Below are 15,563 nucleotides of genomic sequence, written 5' to 3'. Positions count from 1 at the left end.
AAACTAAAGTTATTAAGAGAGGTACGGAGTGTCCACCGTAATAACCAGATATATGCTGTGAATGCAAACGCAATACAAAGTACTGCTACTATTCATGGTAGTATTGGACACATTTACAATTTCTTTTCCTTGCCTTCCCTGCACTGGGACGGACGTGCGGGTGCGGTGGTACATGCTCTTCAAGGTAACACTTACTTCACCTGGCGACCATCTACTCTCTCTAGATACACATTTGCTATGTAAGAGTCAGAGAATACCATGCTCCAGGCATCCATTCATTCAAAGTATACGCACACATACAGTTTCTGTTTCACCCACCCAGGCTGCTGTCCTTCCACCCATCCTTGCTTCATCATTGACCCAGCCATGCACCATACCATATTCTTTCCTTCCCAGCCACCTCTGGGTCCAAGCAAACACATATCGTTCTTCTTTGCCAGCCATCATACAAGTTCGCGTCCCACTTACTTACACCCTTCTTTCGCTTTTCGTTCATCCCATCCATCACGTTCGTCTAAGAACTTATTGGGATTCTTCTCACCAAAAACTTCACAGCTAAGTCGAAGTACATTTCGAGGAGGCTACTACCTGGTTGATTTGTATTTGTAATACACCCGTGCAGAAAGCACACTATGCAGTCTTCAATCTCAATAAGTAAGGAATATATAGCTTACCTGTTTCCGCCACCACCGTTTGATCCCCCACAGGAACGGCCACCAGCTCTTCTACCGCCGCATCCTCCCCAGAGGCCTCCGAGTCCAAGTCCAACACATCAGCCACCTCCGCGCTGGCCCCGTCACCAGATGTTACACCTACAAAGTACATTTAAGAAAGTTAGAATACACCACTCACTACTATATAATATTTGGTCTAGGAGAAATGTTAAAAAAACAGAATACAATGTAATAATTTGTGACTGTCTACTCCATAGTAAAAATGTCCCATTTTCCAGGGAAGGCTGTTGTCTTGCTGCACTTTTATGCACAACTGATGAATGCTTGCTTTTGATTTTTAACACGCACCACTTTTTCTCCTAACAGACAGAAGCTTGACTCCTGAGTCCTAAGAACACGACCAGGATCAAGTTCAAAGTAGGTGAGAGTTCGGCTCGACCACAAGAAATGTGTCCAATTAATCGTCAGCACTAACCACTTTTCCGTTTACAGTTAAATAGTTTTATGACAAAGTAGATTTCAATAAATGTGTTTACTTTTAATAAAGCTTTTACACTTAAATAGACTCTGTGGTTTTTGTTCCTCTAGACTAGAGTGGATGAGCTAAAGGTTTTGGAATTTTTGCAAGCATGAGTGCCTCTGACACTTCTTGACTGTGCTGTGACTCCGTACTACTCTCTTGTCCTGCGTACGATAATCTAGAGATCATTGGGGATCTATAATCGGTGACTTCGGGAGCTGAATGACTCTGCCACACTATCTAGTCAGTAAGGAGACAGTGCATAGAGGTATTGCTGAATATAATGGGAGTCCAATGGAATTGCCAAATGTCCAATCTTAGTTAGCTACACAGACAGACTAATAAGAATAGTCTAGTAATACCACAGGGAGTCATATTCGAGGCAGGATAAGAATTTATATCCAGTCTACAAGAAGATCAAAGACGATTTAGAAAAAATCGAATGAGGAACGCTAGGAAAAAATAGGTACTGTTTAGTAAAATGTAAACTTACTGGGGCCAGCAAAGGAGCCCTCGCCTGCCCGATCCTGGCCTGCATCCTCAGCACCCTCCTCCTGTGTCCTCTTGCCCTTGGGGGGAGCTGATGTACAACATGAAAGAAAGAAAAACCATAAAACATGGATGAGATTTTTCAACCAAATCAAACATTTCAAAAGAACAATAACAACATATTTTGGAAAAATAGCAAATAGATAGACAACTATTCCACGGGATCTATCTCATGTGGTATACTACGTTATTCGTATTGCCTGATTTGCGGAACGTTGACTTAGAAAGTTCCTATGTAACTCAATAAACAGACTACTAAAGAGGTTTGCCTAGGCCTGGCACTGCAGGCAGTAGTGCGCAACACGTGACAGACAAAGTCCATCCTGCTTGCAGATCAGTGAATACTCAAACTATCAATCCACCCGCCACCACCGCCACTATTTCTTCTGATAGCCATGTGACTGTCTAAAGGAAGGACACTGGACTTCAGTCTGTTGGGGCTGATTTATAAGTCCCTTGCGGAAGTTGCGGCTGATTTTCCTCCATTGTTGCGTGCCTTTTCTGACGCAGCGGCAGAACAAAAGACTCGCCATGGTGTTGGTGCGGCGTATATATTAAAAAAAAAAACACATATGGGCATATGGGCGATGCATCACGTTGTAAAGCCCTGCGCCATCAGGGGGCGTTCCGGCGCAAGGGAGGGCGTACCTGCGCAGGAACGAATCCTAAAAGTGGCTGAGGGAAATCTACAAGATGTCAATCAGTCATTTTTATGACAATGATGCATGACTCAAACCCTGCGCGCTTGAAGCCGACGTACGGCTTGATGCAGCATTGGGGAGATAGGGTACCCCAGAGCATTGCTGGAGCTGCGCCATCGTTGGCACGCAACTCCAGCAATGCGCTGCCTTTACGGCACAGATGCGTAAGGCTTCTGTGACGTTTTGGGCCAATGGGTGGTGGTGGCATGGCACACAATTACTGCCGCATCCCTGCTACTTTGCAGGGATGCGCCGGTAATTGAAAATATGACCCTTACTGTCTAGCATTACGCAGTTCTTTTCTTTACAGTACACTGATACATAATTTCTCAGGCCAATGAAATGCTTCTGAACACAACATACAAAACAAAGAAGCATAGTAGCAAGCAAGGCTACTGAGAAGGAGAGCAGTGCACCTGAAAATGAAATGCATAGAAGATTTTGAAATATAATTTACCTCAATGTAATCGGCAGCATTATTGCTCTTGGTAAAGAACAAAGATTTGCAAATAACAGAGCAGGATAAAACAGAGTAGTAAATGGACTACTACTACTACTCACCAAGCCCGGGGACCTCTACGCCGAGCGCGTCCAGCAAGTCCCGCTCCCGGTCCATGACATCGGTCCAGCGGTGGGTGGCCTGGTTATATGTGCGCCGGACCCCAGAGATCTTGTACATGGCCCGGCACACCTTCTCCCACCGCTGGCGGCGCTCCCGGATGCCATAGCCGGTCGCGATCTTGCCGCCTCCCAGGATCGTCTTGGGGAGGCGGCGCTGGACATGGAAGATCAGTGCCGCCACTTCCTCCGCGCTGAAGATCTCCCTCGGGACCACTTGCTCCCCCCTTAAACGCCCGCACGGGAGCCGGGCACGGGGTGCGGGACCCTTCCCCTTCTCAGGGTGCTTCCCGGCTCCCTTTACCATGGTCTGGGCAGAAATAAACTTAAATGATAAAGAAGAAATAGAATAGTGAAGAAGAAAAGAAAAGAGTTTAAAAAAGTAGTTTAAAAGTAACTAAAAGCTGCAGAAAACACAAAAATATAGAGCTAGAAAAATAGAGGGTTAGATAATAAGTAAAATTAGATCAAAAAAACTTCAAACAAGCAAAGGATGGCAGAGATTGAGAGAGGATAGAGAAAGCATGCCCAGAACCATAGCAATGAATGAGAAACAAGATGGCCGCGCCCGTTCACGACCGCGTGGGTAAGTTCGCGCGAGATTTTCCTTGCGAGTACGCGCGAACTTGTACTCGCGAGCAGCACACTTTGCGAGATTACACATAGCGGGCGGAAACGGAATTACGTCACGCCAACAAGATGGCCGCGCCCGTGTACGACCGATAGGGTAACTTGGCAAACGAATAGCTAGAAGCGCCTCGCGAACACGCGCAAGATCACGCGAATATACACGTCGCAACAAAAACAATTTTGTATTCGCACGTATTCGCGGCTTCCGAAATCGATCTCGCACGGATTCGCGCCCCAAATAACGCGCGAAATTGCAAAAAAAACGATTTTAGCTAAAATGAAAGCAATGAGCAGGTGCAAAAGTTCAAACTTAACATTAGTAACATTCAAGGTAGTGCTTCCTGATGGGCCCCTCCAGAGTTTGCAACAATTCTATGACCCTGCTATGACCCAAACAGCAGGCTCATAGAATAGCACCATAAAGGTCCTGTAAAAAAAAAATTTCACTGCAACAAAAAGCAAATTACAGATAAGGAAGGAAGCAGGTGCCAGCCAGACTGGAACTTTCAAAATTACTGACACATTAATGAAACACAAATTAATTGATGGCAGTTGAAGAAGGGCAGGTGTGCTAGCTTTTTTCAACCACCATAATCTACAGTAATAAATAAACCTAATAGGTGCCTGTGAGGATGTACTAGAGGGTGGCATGGGTGTCCCAGAGGGTGGCAGTGGTGAAACAGAGGGTGCTGTGAACCTGTGATGATAAACCAGACGTAGAAACAACATAGTCGCGGCCGTTGCAAGCCGAAAAGTAAGTTCGCAATTGCGAACTTGTCCCAAAATCGGCGCGAACACGCGCCAACACAAAAAACGGAAAAATCCGCAAATCCGCTAGAGTTCGCGGATCTTCGCGGATTGCGAATCCGTAAATACGCAAGTTCGCGGATTGCCAATCCGCAAAATCCGCCCATGCTTAAAGTGCACCATCTTTAGGGTTGGCAGGCTTCTTCCCTCTCTTGATAGACAAGTTGGCTTTTACGCACTTTCAGTTCATATTGGCTACTTCTTCGATCAAGGCAAGACTTCAGGTAATATCCCCTTTCTCCTGAGATGGTGGCTTTCAGTGAGTCAACAGCTCTGGTTGCACAATGGTTCTGATGTACAGCACTCACTTCTTCAGTGACAGAACTTAGGACTGGAACAACGAAAGCAGACAGAAGCTGTGGATTCAGAACCAGTTCAGCGTGGTTTTCCTTTCAAATGTCCTTTCCAGGCTGCTTTTTGAACACAGCCTTTGTGTAGAGTATTGCTCCTCACAGCAGGGTTGTCTCATGCCTGTTGCACTCACAACAGAGGCATAAAGAGGTGTGAGCTTTCTGTCCCTGGCTGTCATCAACCACACTGCTCAGTTATCAGGGGGAAGACAAAATGCTGGTCTCACCTAGGGTCTTCCTTTCACCTTGAACTACGGAGGCTGCAGTTCCATCCTTCACTCCAATGATTTCCCAAATGGCATTGCTGCAGGAAGATATTAGCAGTGCCTCTTCACGAAAGGAGTAATTGAATTACTGAACAAGCCTTGCCTTCTCTTTCCCCATGTCAGTGTCTAGGTCTCCTTCCTCTAGCTTCAGGAATGTCAGTACTACATTGTCTTGGAAGGCAATCTCTCCTCCATCTTTTGTACAAGGCGAAGCCAGAAGCATCCAAAATGGAGCCCGCAGGCCTCCATTACTCTATCTCACTCATGCACACAAAGCTTGCATAGAGGCCTTAGAATGTTAGTGTTAGGATTTGGGTTACTGCATAGGGGCTGAACTGTACACGAGTTGGCCGGTAGGCCTCAATCCAGTGACATAGAAAAAGTGGTCTGGTCAACTATGAATTCATAAAAGATGATATGCTGCCACCATCACTTTACATGCAAAACCTTAACAGGTAAACTTCCTCAATGCCCGGCAAGTCTTACATGAGGTTCCTCATGTGATGTGCGTAGCTCGCACCACGGCCGGAGACCTACCAGCCGCGCCGCGCAGCGGCGTGTAGGTCTCCAGCTGTGGTGTGAGCTATGCACATCACATGAGGAAGTTCCTCATGTAAGACTTGCCGAGCATTGAGGACCTTTTTTAATAATCCGAATAGGGTAGATCCTGCATTACCAGGTAGATCCAGTGCTACAAGGTATTCTACACAATTAGCAGTTAGGGTGGTTAGTAGTGTGAATTTTTGACCACATCATTACCCTAGGTGAAGATAGCTGACATTAAGTTTTTTAGGTCCTGACGAATCGCTCCTAGATTTAAGATTAGGCGAGAAAAATGTTGACCTCTCACATGAAAGAGCGCCCCAACTGAGACATAAATCCCAGCCTTACGCCTTTTGATTTGTTTTTACTCAGGGTAGGAGACACACTCATTAAAATTGTCATTGCTGGTACTCCCAACCCTGTTTTAATTTACCCATTTAACACATTTCTGACATCTTCACTTACAAGGCCCCTCCCCCACGACACCAAACCGCTATTGGAAAAGTGTCCCCCATCGGGAGCCCGTCGGGTATTGCAGCGCCGACCCAACGAGGAGCAGCCCAATGACGAAGCATGACACCCATCTGGGTGTGTAAGGGCCCTAAATTGCAATAAAATGGATTCCCACTTTTGATTCATTCATAGTCGAGCACTTCTAGATCCCTTTAACTGACACAGTTTTTAAACTATTAGGAACAACATATTACTTGTTTTTCTCATGATTCTGGGCGCATATGCTGGACCTTGCCAAAAGCCCTTCGTCCTTCTTTTGTATATCTGTATTGTAACAAAGCAAAGGAAAGCATCACAGAAATATTTGAAGGGATGTGTCACACATTCATGCGTTGGAATATCTGCTCACAGAAATATGTCACCAACAGAAATCTGATATAACGAGAGTAAAAAATCTGAGTGGTTTTATGTTATAACCGCGAACACTTGCACATAACTGGAGCCATCACATCTGAATATAATAAAATGCTCTCTGATAGTGAGTCAGCGACAACCAAGTACAAAGGAATGGTCTTCCAAGAAGCCAGTAGCTATGGTCACATGTATGTGAATTATCTAAAACATTGTGGGCCAAAGGTAATAGTGGATCCTCATCAGATAGTTCATTTTTTGGCAGTTGAACCAAAATGTTTACTCCACACAGTGGCTGTCGAACAGTTCCTTTTTTTACATATATACACATTCTTTTTTTTTAGTTGAACCATTTTTATCAGTTAAAAATGAAAAAGGAGCTAAAATTCTGAAAAACTTGCAATCCAAGCAAAATCCAAGCAATACAAGATACACATGTAAATACAATTGATTACACAGAGCAAATTGGTACAGCAGAGTCACAGAAGTTAGACAGATGAGTGAGGACACAGCAGAGGCATGCGTCCACAATATTATGAATCAGAAAAAATGTGAACAAGAGCACGAAAATAGCCGTACTACAAGTAAGACTACGTATGGTGTAGAGCAGTACCAGGTAAATTGACAATATTTGTGTCCCCTATGGTGCATAGAAAAAAACAGGGGGGAAGGGGGATGAGGAATAGGATGGTATGTCTGTCACATGACTCCAGCATGATCCCTAAGAGGCAATAGTGAAGAGGTCAGTTTGCCCTGAGAGCCTAGTTCCATGTAATTATCAAGGGACCGCTAAACCCTACTAGAGATTAGTGGTACGGAATGTTTCCCTAAGAGTAATTTATAAGCCCAACCGAGATATGAAACCCAAGCCCAGCAAGTGTGGTACGATAGACTTTGAAAGGACTTCCTTTGTGCAACTATGACTTCAACTGCAACTGTTAAGTGCAAGTCTAACAAGGACATATCTGTAGTCTAAGGGTTCTTAAATGCAATACAGGCAGCACCTCAGATGATGTTTTATCTCTTCAAAGAAGCAATCACTGCTCTTAAACATGGCTACTATACTTGTATAACTGGTGGTTTTAGTGCATGTTTGTCAAAATAATTAGCTGACTGATTGTCCCAAAACTATTATGGCTTTTCAGAAGATAAAGGATTATCTGGCAGATGCATCAAAGTTATGTTTTGCGAGTCCTTAATAGAGAATTTTAAGGAATCGCTATTAAAGACTCGCAAAACGGGATGCATGTAGGAATCGCAATGTTATTAGCGATTCCTAAAGATTCCTTATTAGCGATTCGGTAATAGCTAATTGCTAATAAGGAAAGGCCCATAGGAATGAATGGGAAAGCCATTCCTTATTAGCGATTAGCTATTACCAAATCGCTAATGTTTCCCTATTTCAAGGGTGCCAGGGTGTCCAAAGGACACCCTGTTGCACCCCTGAAATGGACCTGTGCACAAATGTTACACACACACACATGCCCTAAGGGCATGTGTGTGCGCAACATGTAACTTTGAAAAATGCACAAAAGTGCATTTTTCAAAGTTTTAGCAAAATAACACGAAGTTCAACTTCATGGTAATTTGCTCCCCCTATTAGCGAATTCGCTATTTTTTTGGGTTTCATGCATTGCATTTAAGGAATCTCATTTTGGGATTCCTTAAATGCAAGAGCAATTTAAGGAATCGCTATTTAGAGATTCCTTAAATTGCGATTTCTGCATTTGGGATGATTCATCCCAAATGCAAAAATACCGGGAGCAAACGGCCAGATTCTGAGAATCTGCCCATTTGCTCCTGGTATTTTCTTTGATGCATCTGCCTGTATGACTGAAGCCACATCCATTACTTTTTTAAATGAGACACAGTTAAATAAATGCTGGCTAAACAGAACAATGTTTCCTTACAGGTCCAGTTTGCAAAATATATGCAAATATCTTAACAGATCCGTTATCCATAACCAGTCTAATATTATTAGGTGCAGAAACAGTGTCAATGGACAATTGTGAAGTGACAAGATAAGATTGTTCCCCCACCTAATTGAGAGTGTGAGGAAGTGTCCCAAACCGATTGTAGTCCCCAAAAAGCATTTAATAGAGCATCAATGGGTTTCCTCTGCATTATTTGCTTTACAAAAATGCTCATTCACTTGAAAATAACTTTATATGGCATCTTTAGCTGTGGAGGCATTAGGTAATATCACCATCCATGTATTTGCACTTTTATAAGGTAAAATACGGTTGTGCCTTTTATAATACTTAATAACTTGTTATAATAGTTCAGAGACTTACAATTATGGAATAGCAAAAAAAGTACATATATTCTTTTCTGCCTCATGCATTTTACTCTCAAATCCCAAGGTGTTCGTTCAGAGACTCCTGAAAATAATAGTCTTGTATTTCTGGATACGTTGTAAACAACACCAAATTGGAGACAAGGACCAGAAATTATCATAGTTTTCAGGCCAAGCTAAAACTCTGAAACTGCAAAATGTCTCTAACAATATTATGCGTTCTTGTCTCCATGCTAAAATAAATACACATTTATTTATTTATTTATTTAGCGATTTGTATAGCGCCTGGTGACCCAAGGGCATCCCCGCGCTGTAAAAAGGCTGATATCCATTGAGGGAAGGGAAGGGAGGAGGGACATTTATTTCGGGAATAGGTGCGTTTTCAGTTTTTTGCGAATTCTGGATTCCAGTCTGAGGGTGCGTGGGAGGGAGTTCCATCCCATGGCCGCTTGAACCGAGAATCGTCGTCCTCCTGTGCGTGTCCTTTTGAATTTGGGGATGTTGGCTAAGTGCTCATTCTCCGAACGGAGGGATCTGGATGCTTTGTAGGGGGTGACCAAGCTGCTGAGGATCGCAGGGCCAGATCCGTTGATTAGTTTGTGTGTCGTGCACATGGCTTTGAATTCCACCCTTTGGCGCACAGGGAGCCAGTGCAGGGCCTTGAGGGCTGGTTTTGCTGACACTCTCGAGGGAAGGTTCATGAGCAGACGTGCCGCAGCGTTCTGTGTCCGCTGCAGTCTCGTCAATGTGGCCTCTGGGGCTCCGAGGTAGACCATATTGCTATAATCCAGACGGGACAATACTAGTCCCTGGATAAGGAGTTTCCTGGAAGCAGGTGGTAATAAGGGGAGAATCTTACGGGTAGTACGCATGAGCCCAAAACAGGTACCCGCAGTTTTGGCCGCTTGCGTCTTCATGGTGAGCTCAGGTTCTAGCCACACTCCAAGGGTTTTGATTTCACGCTTCGGAGAAGGGATTTCTCCGTACACGTCAGGCCAGACTGTTGGGGGGATGGTCGCCCATTGTTTTCCCAGGAGCATCACTTCCGTCTTAGACCCATTTAATTTTAATGATGAATCACTCATCCAGCTGTGGATTTGTGTGAGACAGTTGGCCAGGTTCTCTGGGTGGTCGACTAGTTGGGATAAGGAGACGACCAGTTGAGTGTCATCAGCGTAGCTTACCATTTTTATGTCAAATGGTGTCACCACGTCTTCCAGAGGGGCCATATATGCATTAAAAAGCGTCGGGCTCAGGGAAGATCCCTGAGGGACCCCGCTTGTGAGGGGGAGGGTGGATGAGTGGTAATTGCCGTCCCATACCTGGAACGTGCGTCCGGTGAGGAAGGATTCTATCCAGCTGAGTGCCGTCCCGGTGATCCCTGCTGCCGCGAGTCGGTGGAGAAGGACATGAGGGTTGACTGTGTCGAAGGCTGCACTGAGATCCAGGAGGATCACTGCCACTGACCCTCCTGAATCCAGTATGCGCCTTGCCTCCTCGATGACGGCGAGGAGGGCAGTATCTGTGCCATGACCCGGGCGAAATCCAGTTTGGGATTCCCGTAGGACGTTGTTTGTTTCAAAGAACTGGGACAATTGTCCGTTGACCAGTTTCTCAGCTACCTTGCTGATTGCCGGAAGGAGTGATATTGGTCGGTAGTTTGCCATATCTGCTGGATCGAGCTGGGGTTTTTTAAGGAGTGCTTTTACCACGGCGCTCTTCCAGCTGGCAGGAACAGATCCCTGGGCAAGTGAGCTATTAATAAGCTCCATGACCGTGGGGACGATGACAGGGGCCACGGTTTTGAGGAATCTAATGGGAGCCGGATCCAGAGGTGATCCGCTTCTCATTTTGGTCATGGTTCGTTCTACCTCTACGTATGTTACTGGCCTGAATGTCGCAAGTTGAGGGCGGGGATTATTTTCGGTCTGGCTGGGAGGTGGAGGATTGTCCAAATGGCTGGCGGGACCAGGAGATGGGAGGGAAGCTAGAATACGGGTGATTTTGTCGTCGAAATAGGTGGCTAGATCATTACTTCGGTCCACCGGGGGGGAACTGGAGGAAGGAGAGTTAGGTACTTTAAGCAGCTCCTTAACAATTAGGAAGGATTCCCTGGCCGAGTTGGAGGATTCTGTTATCCGCGTGTCATAATGGAAAGCTTTGGCGTGCCTAATGGCATCTTTGTAGAGTCTGACTGTATTATGGTATGCTTCCTTGCTGGTGTGCTGCCAGTCTTTCCTCCAAAGCCGTTCGGCTCTTTTACAGTTTTTGCGGAGTAGTCGGAGGTTCGAAGTGTACCACGGGGCGGACCCGGGTTTACCGTTTTTATCCTCCCTGGTTCTTAGTGGGAGTACGGAGTCCAGGGAGGTGGTGATCCACTCTCTGAAATTACTGTCTGCGACAACCGGGTCTTCTGCGTGTACAGGGATGGTGTTTTTAAGATTCCTGGCCCATTCTTCGGTGGGAAGTCTGGACCAGGTCCTGTCCCTGATGTAGGTAGGCGGTTTTTGAGGTGTCCTGAAAGATCCTGGTAGTAGGAAGGAGACTAAGAAATGGTCTGTCCAGGGTAAGGGAGAGGCCTCCTTCACTTGCATTGCAGGGGTGTTAGTGAACACTGGATCCAGCAGGTGACCCTTAGTATGAGTGGGTCCATATAAGGATTTATTTGCTCTTCATACTTTCAAGTTCTGTATCATCTCTGGCTTCCTACAAATAGTCTTTTGCCCTTTCTTGCTAAGTTCTGTGTATGTACTTTTTGCCTTCCTGGTGATGTTAGTATTTTAGGAATCAAATCTTAAACGAAACATGAAATGAGTAGTTGGAGGATGCACAGGATGTTTGGTGGTTCATGTGAAGATCGACGAATAGTAACACTTTATCCATTCAGTTTCTGCTCGGCCCTCACGTTTAAGTGGGAATGTTTTAGCTCCTCCATCAAATCGGATTTAAAAGTATTCACAATTTAAATGCTTCTGGGGTCATGTTTGTTTTCAATGTATGGCATAATTGTGAGTGTTAATATTGTAGTGCAATTTAATTTGTAAGTATGTGTGAAGAAACAACACCATCATTACCCTTTCCATGTTATTCAGGATACAATATTTGGTGTGAAAGGCAGAGCAAGGTCTTCTGAAGAAATAGCAGAACAATTTGTCAAGTATGCAGCAGGATGACCGTTAGACTTAGCTGATCTCCTGAACACAAATTAGTGTATTATGTTCTTGAATTATGATGGACAAATCTCAGATGGACTCTGAAAAATTACTTGGACCATGCACACTTTGTTGGTCTCTCAATGTTGTATTCAAAATTAGGATTAGCTGAACTCCAAGTTCTAAAGATCAAAGGATGGTTCAAGTAATTTCCAAGAGCCTTCTGTGTGGGCTCTTTTCATATTTCTACTGAAGTTTCCTTTGAACTTAGGCTTTTCCACAGTTGCAATTAAGCATTTTCTGAGAATTGTAAGTTATGTATGATCAGCCCTTATATCCTGTAGGAGAAATATGATTTGATAGATATATTCTGTAATTTTATCTGGAAAGTGTGAAGGATGAGTATTTAGTGACCTGATTGAGGTATCCGTAACTTTTATCAGTTACCAGAGTGACTCTCACATTACATTTTATAGGCTTATTTTCTTTTACATTTCCTAAGCATATTTTATTAACTACCAGTTTTAATTGTATCCCTATAATATTTATTTTTTATGGCGTTTATATTTTGAAATACAAATTGTTGTTCAATAAATTACATTTTATTTCCTTGCAGATGTGTGACCATTTGAAATGATAAAATCAAGTACAATGATCGACCAGATTAATTAATTCAAATAAATTGCAAGTAATGGCAGTAAATAATCCTGAGTTCAAGGATGGTTCTGATGAGATATTCCCTGTGGAAAGTACGTCTACAGCTGAGGATGCATGTAGAGTTGATCTGATGGAAGTCCAGGAAGAAGTGGCTTTGGCAACCATCCCAACATTAAGTGAGAAGGAGAAGTACCATGTTTTCATTAGCTTTAGTAGCCTGGATACTTCTTGGGTCCTTGACCTGGTTGGGAAACTGGAGGCCACTGGTCTAAAAGTGTGTTACCACGGACGGGACTTTGTCCCAGGGAAATTAATCACTGAGAATATGGTGGAGGCTATTGAGTGGAGCCAAAAAACACTGATGGTCTTGAGCCCTGACTTTGTACGGAGTGGCTGGTGCCTGTTTGAAGCCAATCTCTCTCTCCTCAAGGACTGCATGGAAAGAAAGCCCATTGTACCTGTCATGCTGAAACCCTGCCCCGTTCCTCTTCACCTGAACCACCTGACCTATATTGAGGCCAACGACTCCCAATTTTTCAGGAAACTGCTACAGGTACTGTGCACATCGAATCATCAGCTGAGGCACTCCACCATGGTCCCTTACCAACCCAGTGCACTGTATAATGGAAAGACCCTGCTAACGTTAAGTGCTATAAAAAAGGATATCCCAAACTGGCAAACAGGGACTTTCAGCACTGCCACTATTCCTGATCCGTTGAGAATGCTCATAGAAGACCCTCTCATTTACCAAGCAGCAATTCAGGCAATCAATACCACTCCTGTCATAAGGTCGTGCATTCAAAACATATTCTGCAGGGTTTTTCTCTGTGTGGTATTGGTAATTTTAGCTCTCCTTTTAACTTCTTTATATATATTTGTTAATGTCTTCGAGCCCTTTGCTGTTATGCACCCATTTATCTCAAGGGTGTCTCTCTTGCTAATTGGTTGTATTCTTTTACCTGTTACATTTGTGAGTGTCTGTTGTTGGGGGAAAAGGACTGGAAAGCGTAAGCATCTTGAGATGACTCAAAGAACTGGACAGGCCAATGATCTCTTGATGGGCACCTTGGTTTTGATAGGTTGTGAATCTCGGGTGAAGCTTCATTTTGTCTACATCTGCCTTGAAGAATGCAAACAGACCTTTAGGGATACCTTCACAAATGGACTTACATCAGCCGATGAGATGTTCAGGCGAGCCATTGTATACTTCTCCTCAAATTATGCCGTCTGTGTGGCCAAAAAACATTTTCCATTTTGTGAGGAGGTGCCAATATCGGGGCACCTAGACTATGGCATCTGCTTCTGTCAATATGTGTCACTGAGACTAAAGCAGGGGTTCTGGTATTAGATGGCAGGCAGGAGCAACAGTGGGAAATGTGTGAAGCACCCTCTGCCCTTTCACAAGCTATTCTGTGAGGTCAAAGAATAAAGGGCAGTTGGGCTATGTTAAGGCACACTTGTTCAGTACTGGACACATAAGTAGAGTTCTAACCGTTGGAGCTGAATGATTGGATCAGGCCAGTGTTATGGTTATTCTTTATTAGATATGTCAAGCTGTGTATTGAGCCAATTGAATGATGGACACAGAAGGCAGACTTAAGGAATGAATTGACTGGAACCAGTGTTCTCTCTAGGGTATGGATTGTGGTAGCCATTTTGACTGAAGACAGTTCAAGCATTTTAGCCACATGCAAAACATGAGTAACCACAATCTAATCATATTAACATTATGTGATCATTAGCGATAAGTTATAATTCTGTATCACTCTTTTCCCTTACCTCTCAAATTTGCATGGGCTTAGAAATTAGCCCAATGCTAATTGTGTGCATATTTTTAAACTATTTTTGTAATTGTCCTCTACGTTAATCTCGGCATTCACTTTCAACATTGAGCAGTGCAGAATGCAGGTCATAAACACATGACATGATGCAGTGGGTAGTAGAGTGCTGGCAAGGAATGCAATTACATATGTTAGAATGATTCAAAACAAACTACTCCACAGTTTACAGTTTTGTTATGAAAGGCACAGTGTAAAAATGCATCATGTTTTCTAAGCACATGAAATAGAATGCCCCTTTAATGAAAAACCTAATTGGCTATGCAGAAAGGGAGCATTGTTTTGACTATAATCCTCAACTACTACATTTGAGAAGAGAGTTATCAACTGCTGAAAGGAAGTTGAAGCAGAATGTTGTTGTCAGAACGTTTTCTATCTTAACTGTGACATCCTAAATATCATGTACAGATATATAGGCCTATTGTAATAAATAATAAAAATGTATACTCAGCGCAATAGTGTTTTGGAAAACGTATTCACCCTTTCGCTGCTAGACCTTTTCCTCCCTGTGCTAAGCCTTTTGTGGGCTATTTAAGGTTATTTGCGCTTACGCCCCTGTAACGTTCTGACCACATAAGATAAGAAATTAGCCAAAATACAGCTACATTTTGGAAAAATGTGAAAAAAGGGCTACAGATGAAAGCGTCTGGTTTTTCCCCGGAAAATGGTATAAAAAAAAGAGTTGTGGTGCTGAAATCACCATCTTCTCAGTTTTCATGGACAAGCAGACTTTTGTCAGAAAACCAACATTTTATGCACAGTTTTGGCATATTTCTGGGACAAACCCTATTTTTGCTATTTTTTGTGCTTTCAACCTCCTTCCAGTTAATGGTAGAAATGGGTATGAAAGCAATAATGGATCCTGGAAAGCTATACATTTTTGAAAAGTAGACAAAATTCTGAATTTAGCAAGGTCACTTGTGTAGATCCTTCAAGGTTTCTGTATAGAAACTAACAGTTAAATATAGGAAATATTGAAAATTATTTGGAAAAAACAGCCATTTGTGTCAATGTTTTCACCTGTAACTTTTTCTAATTATGACAGCTGTTTGAAAGCAATATACCGTTACATCCGCTGAACTTTTCTGGTTGTGGGGA

The 15,563-nt window shown here is 43.5% G+C and overlaps 1 protein-coding gene across 2 annotated transcripts in view; it reads left to right on the top strand.

Annotated features, from left to right (window-relative positions):
* The window catches only part of LOC144753409 (uncharacterized), a 260,041-nt gene extending 245,125 nt beyond the window's left edge, over window positions 1-14,916 (top strand). For both annotated transcript variants that reach the window (XM_078641110.1, XM_078641109.1), the window contains one exon: window positions 12,587-14,916. In XM_078641110.1, the coding sequence (XP_078497236.1) occupies window positions 12,587-12,607 (21 nt within the window). In that variant the 3' untranslated portion in view covers window positions 12,608-14,916. The remainder of the gene's footprint in view (window positions 1-12,586) is intronic.
* The last annotated feature ends 647 nt before the right edge of the window (window positions 14,917-15,563 follow it).

Source organism: Lissotriton helveticus, chromosome 5_1, assembly GCF_964261635.1.
Source record: "Lissotriton helveticus chromosome 5_1, aLisHel1.1, whole genome shotgun sequence".
Classification (NCBI taxonomy): domain Eukaryota; kingdom Metazoa; phylum Chordata; class Amphibia; order Caudata; family Salamandridae; genus Lissotriton; species Lissotriton helveticus.
Note: the sequence above shows the minus strand (reverse complement) of the source record. Positions and strands in the feature narration are given on the sequence as shown.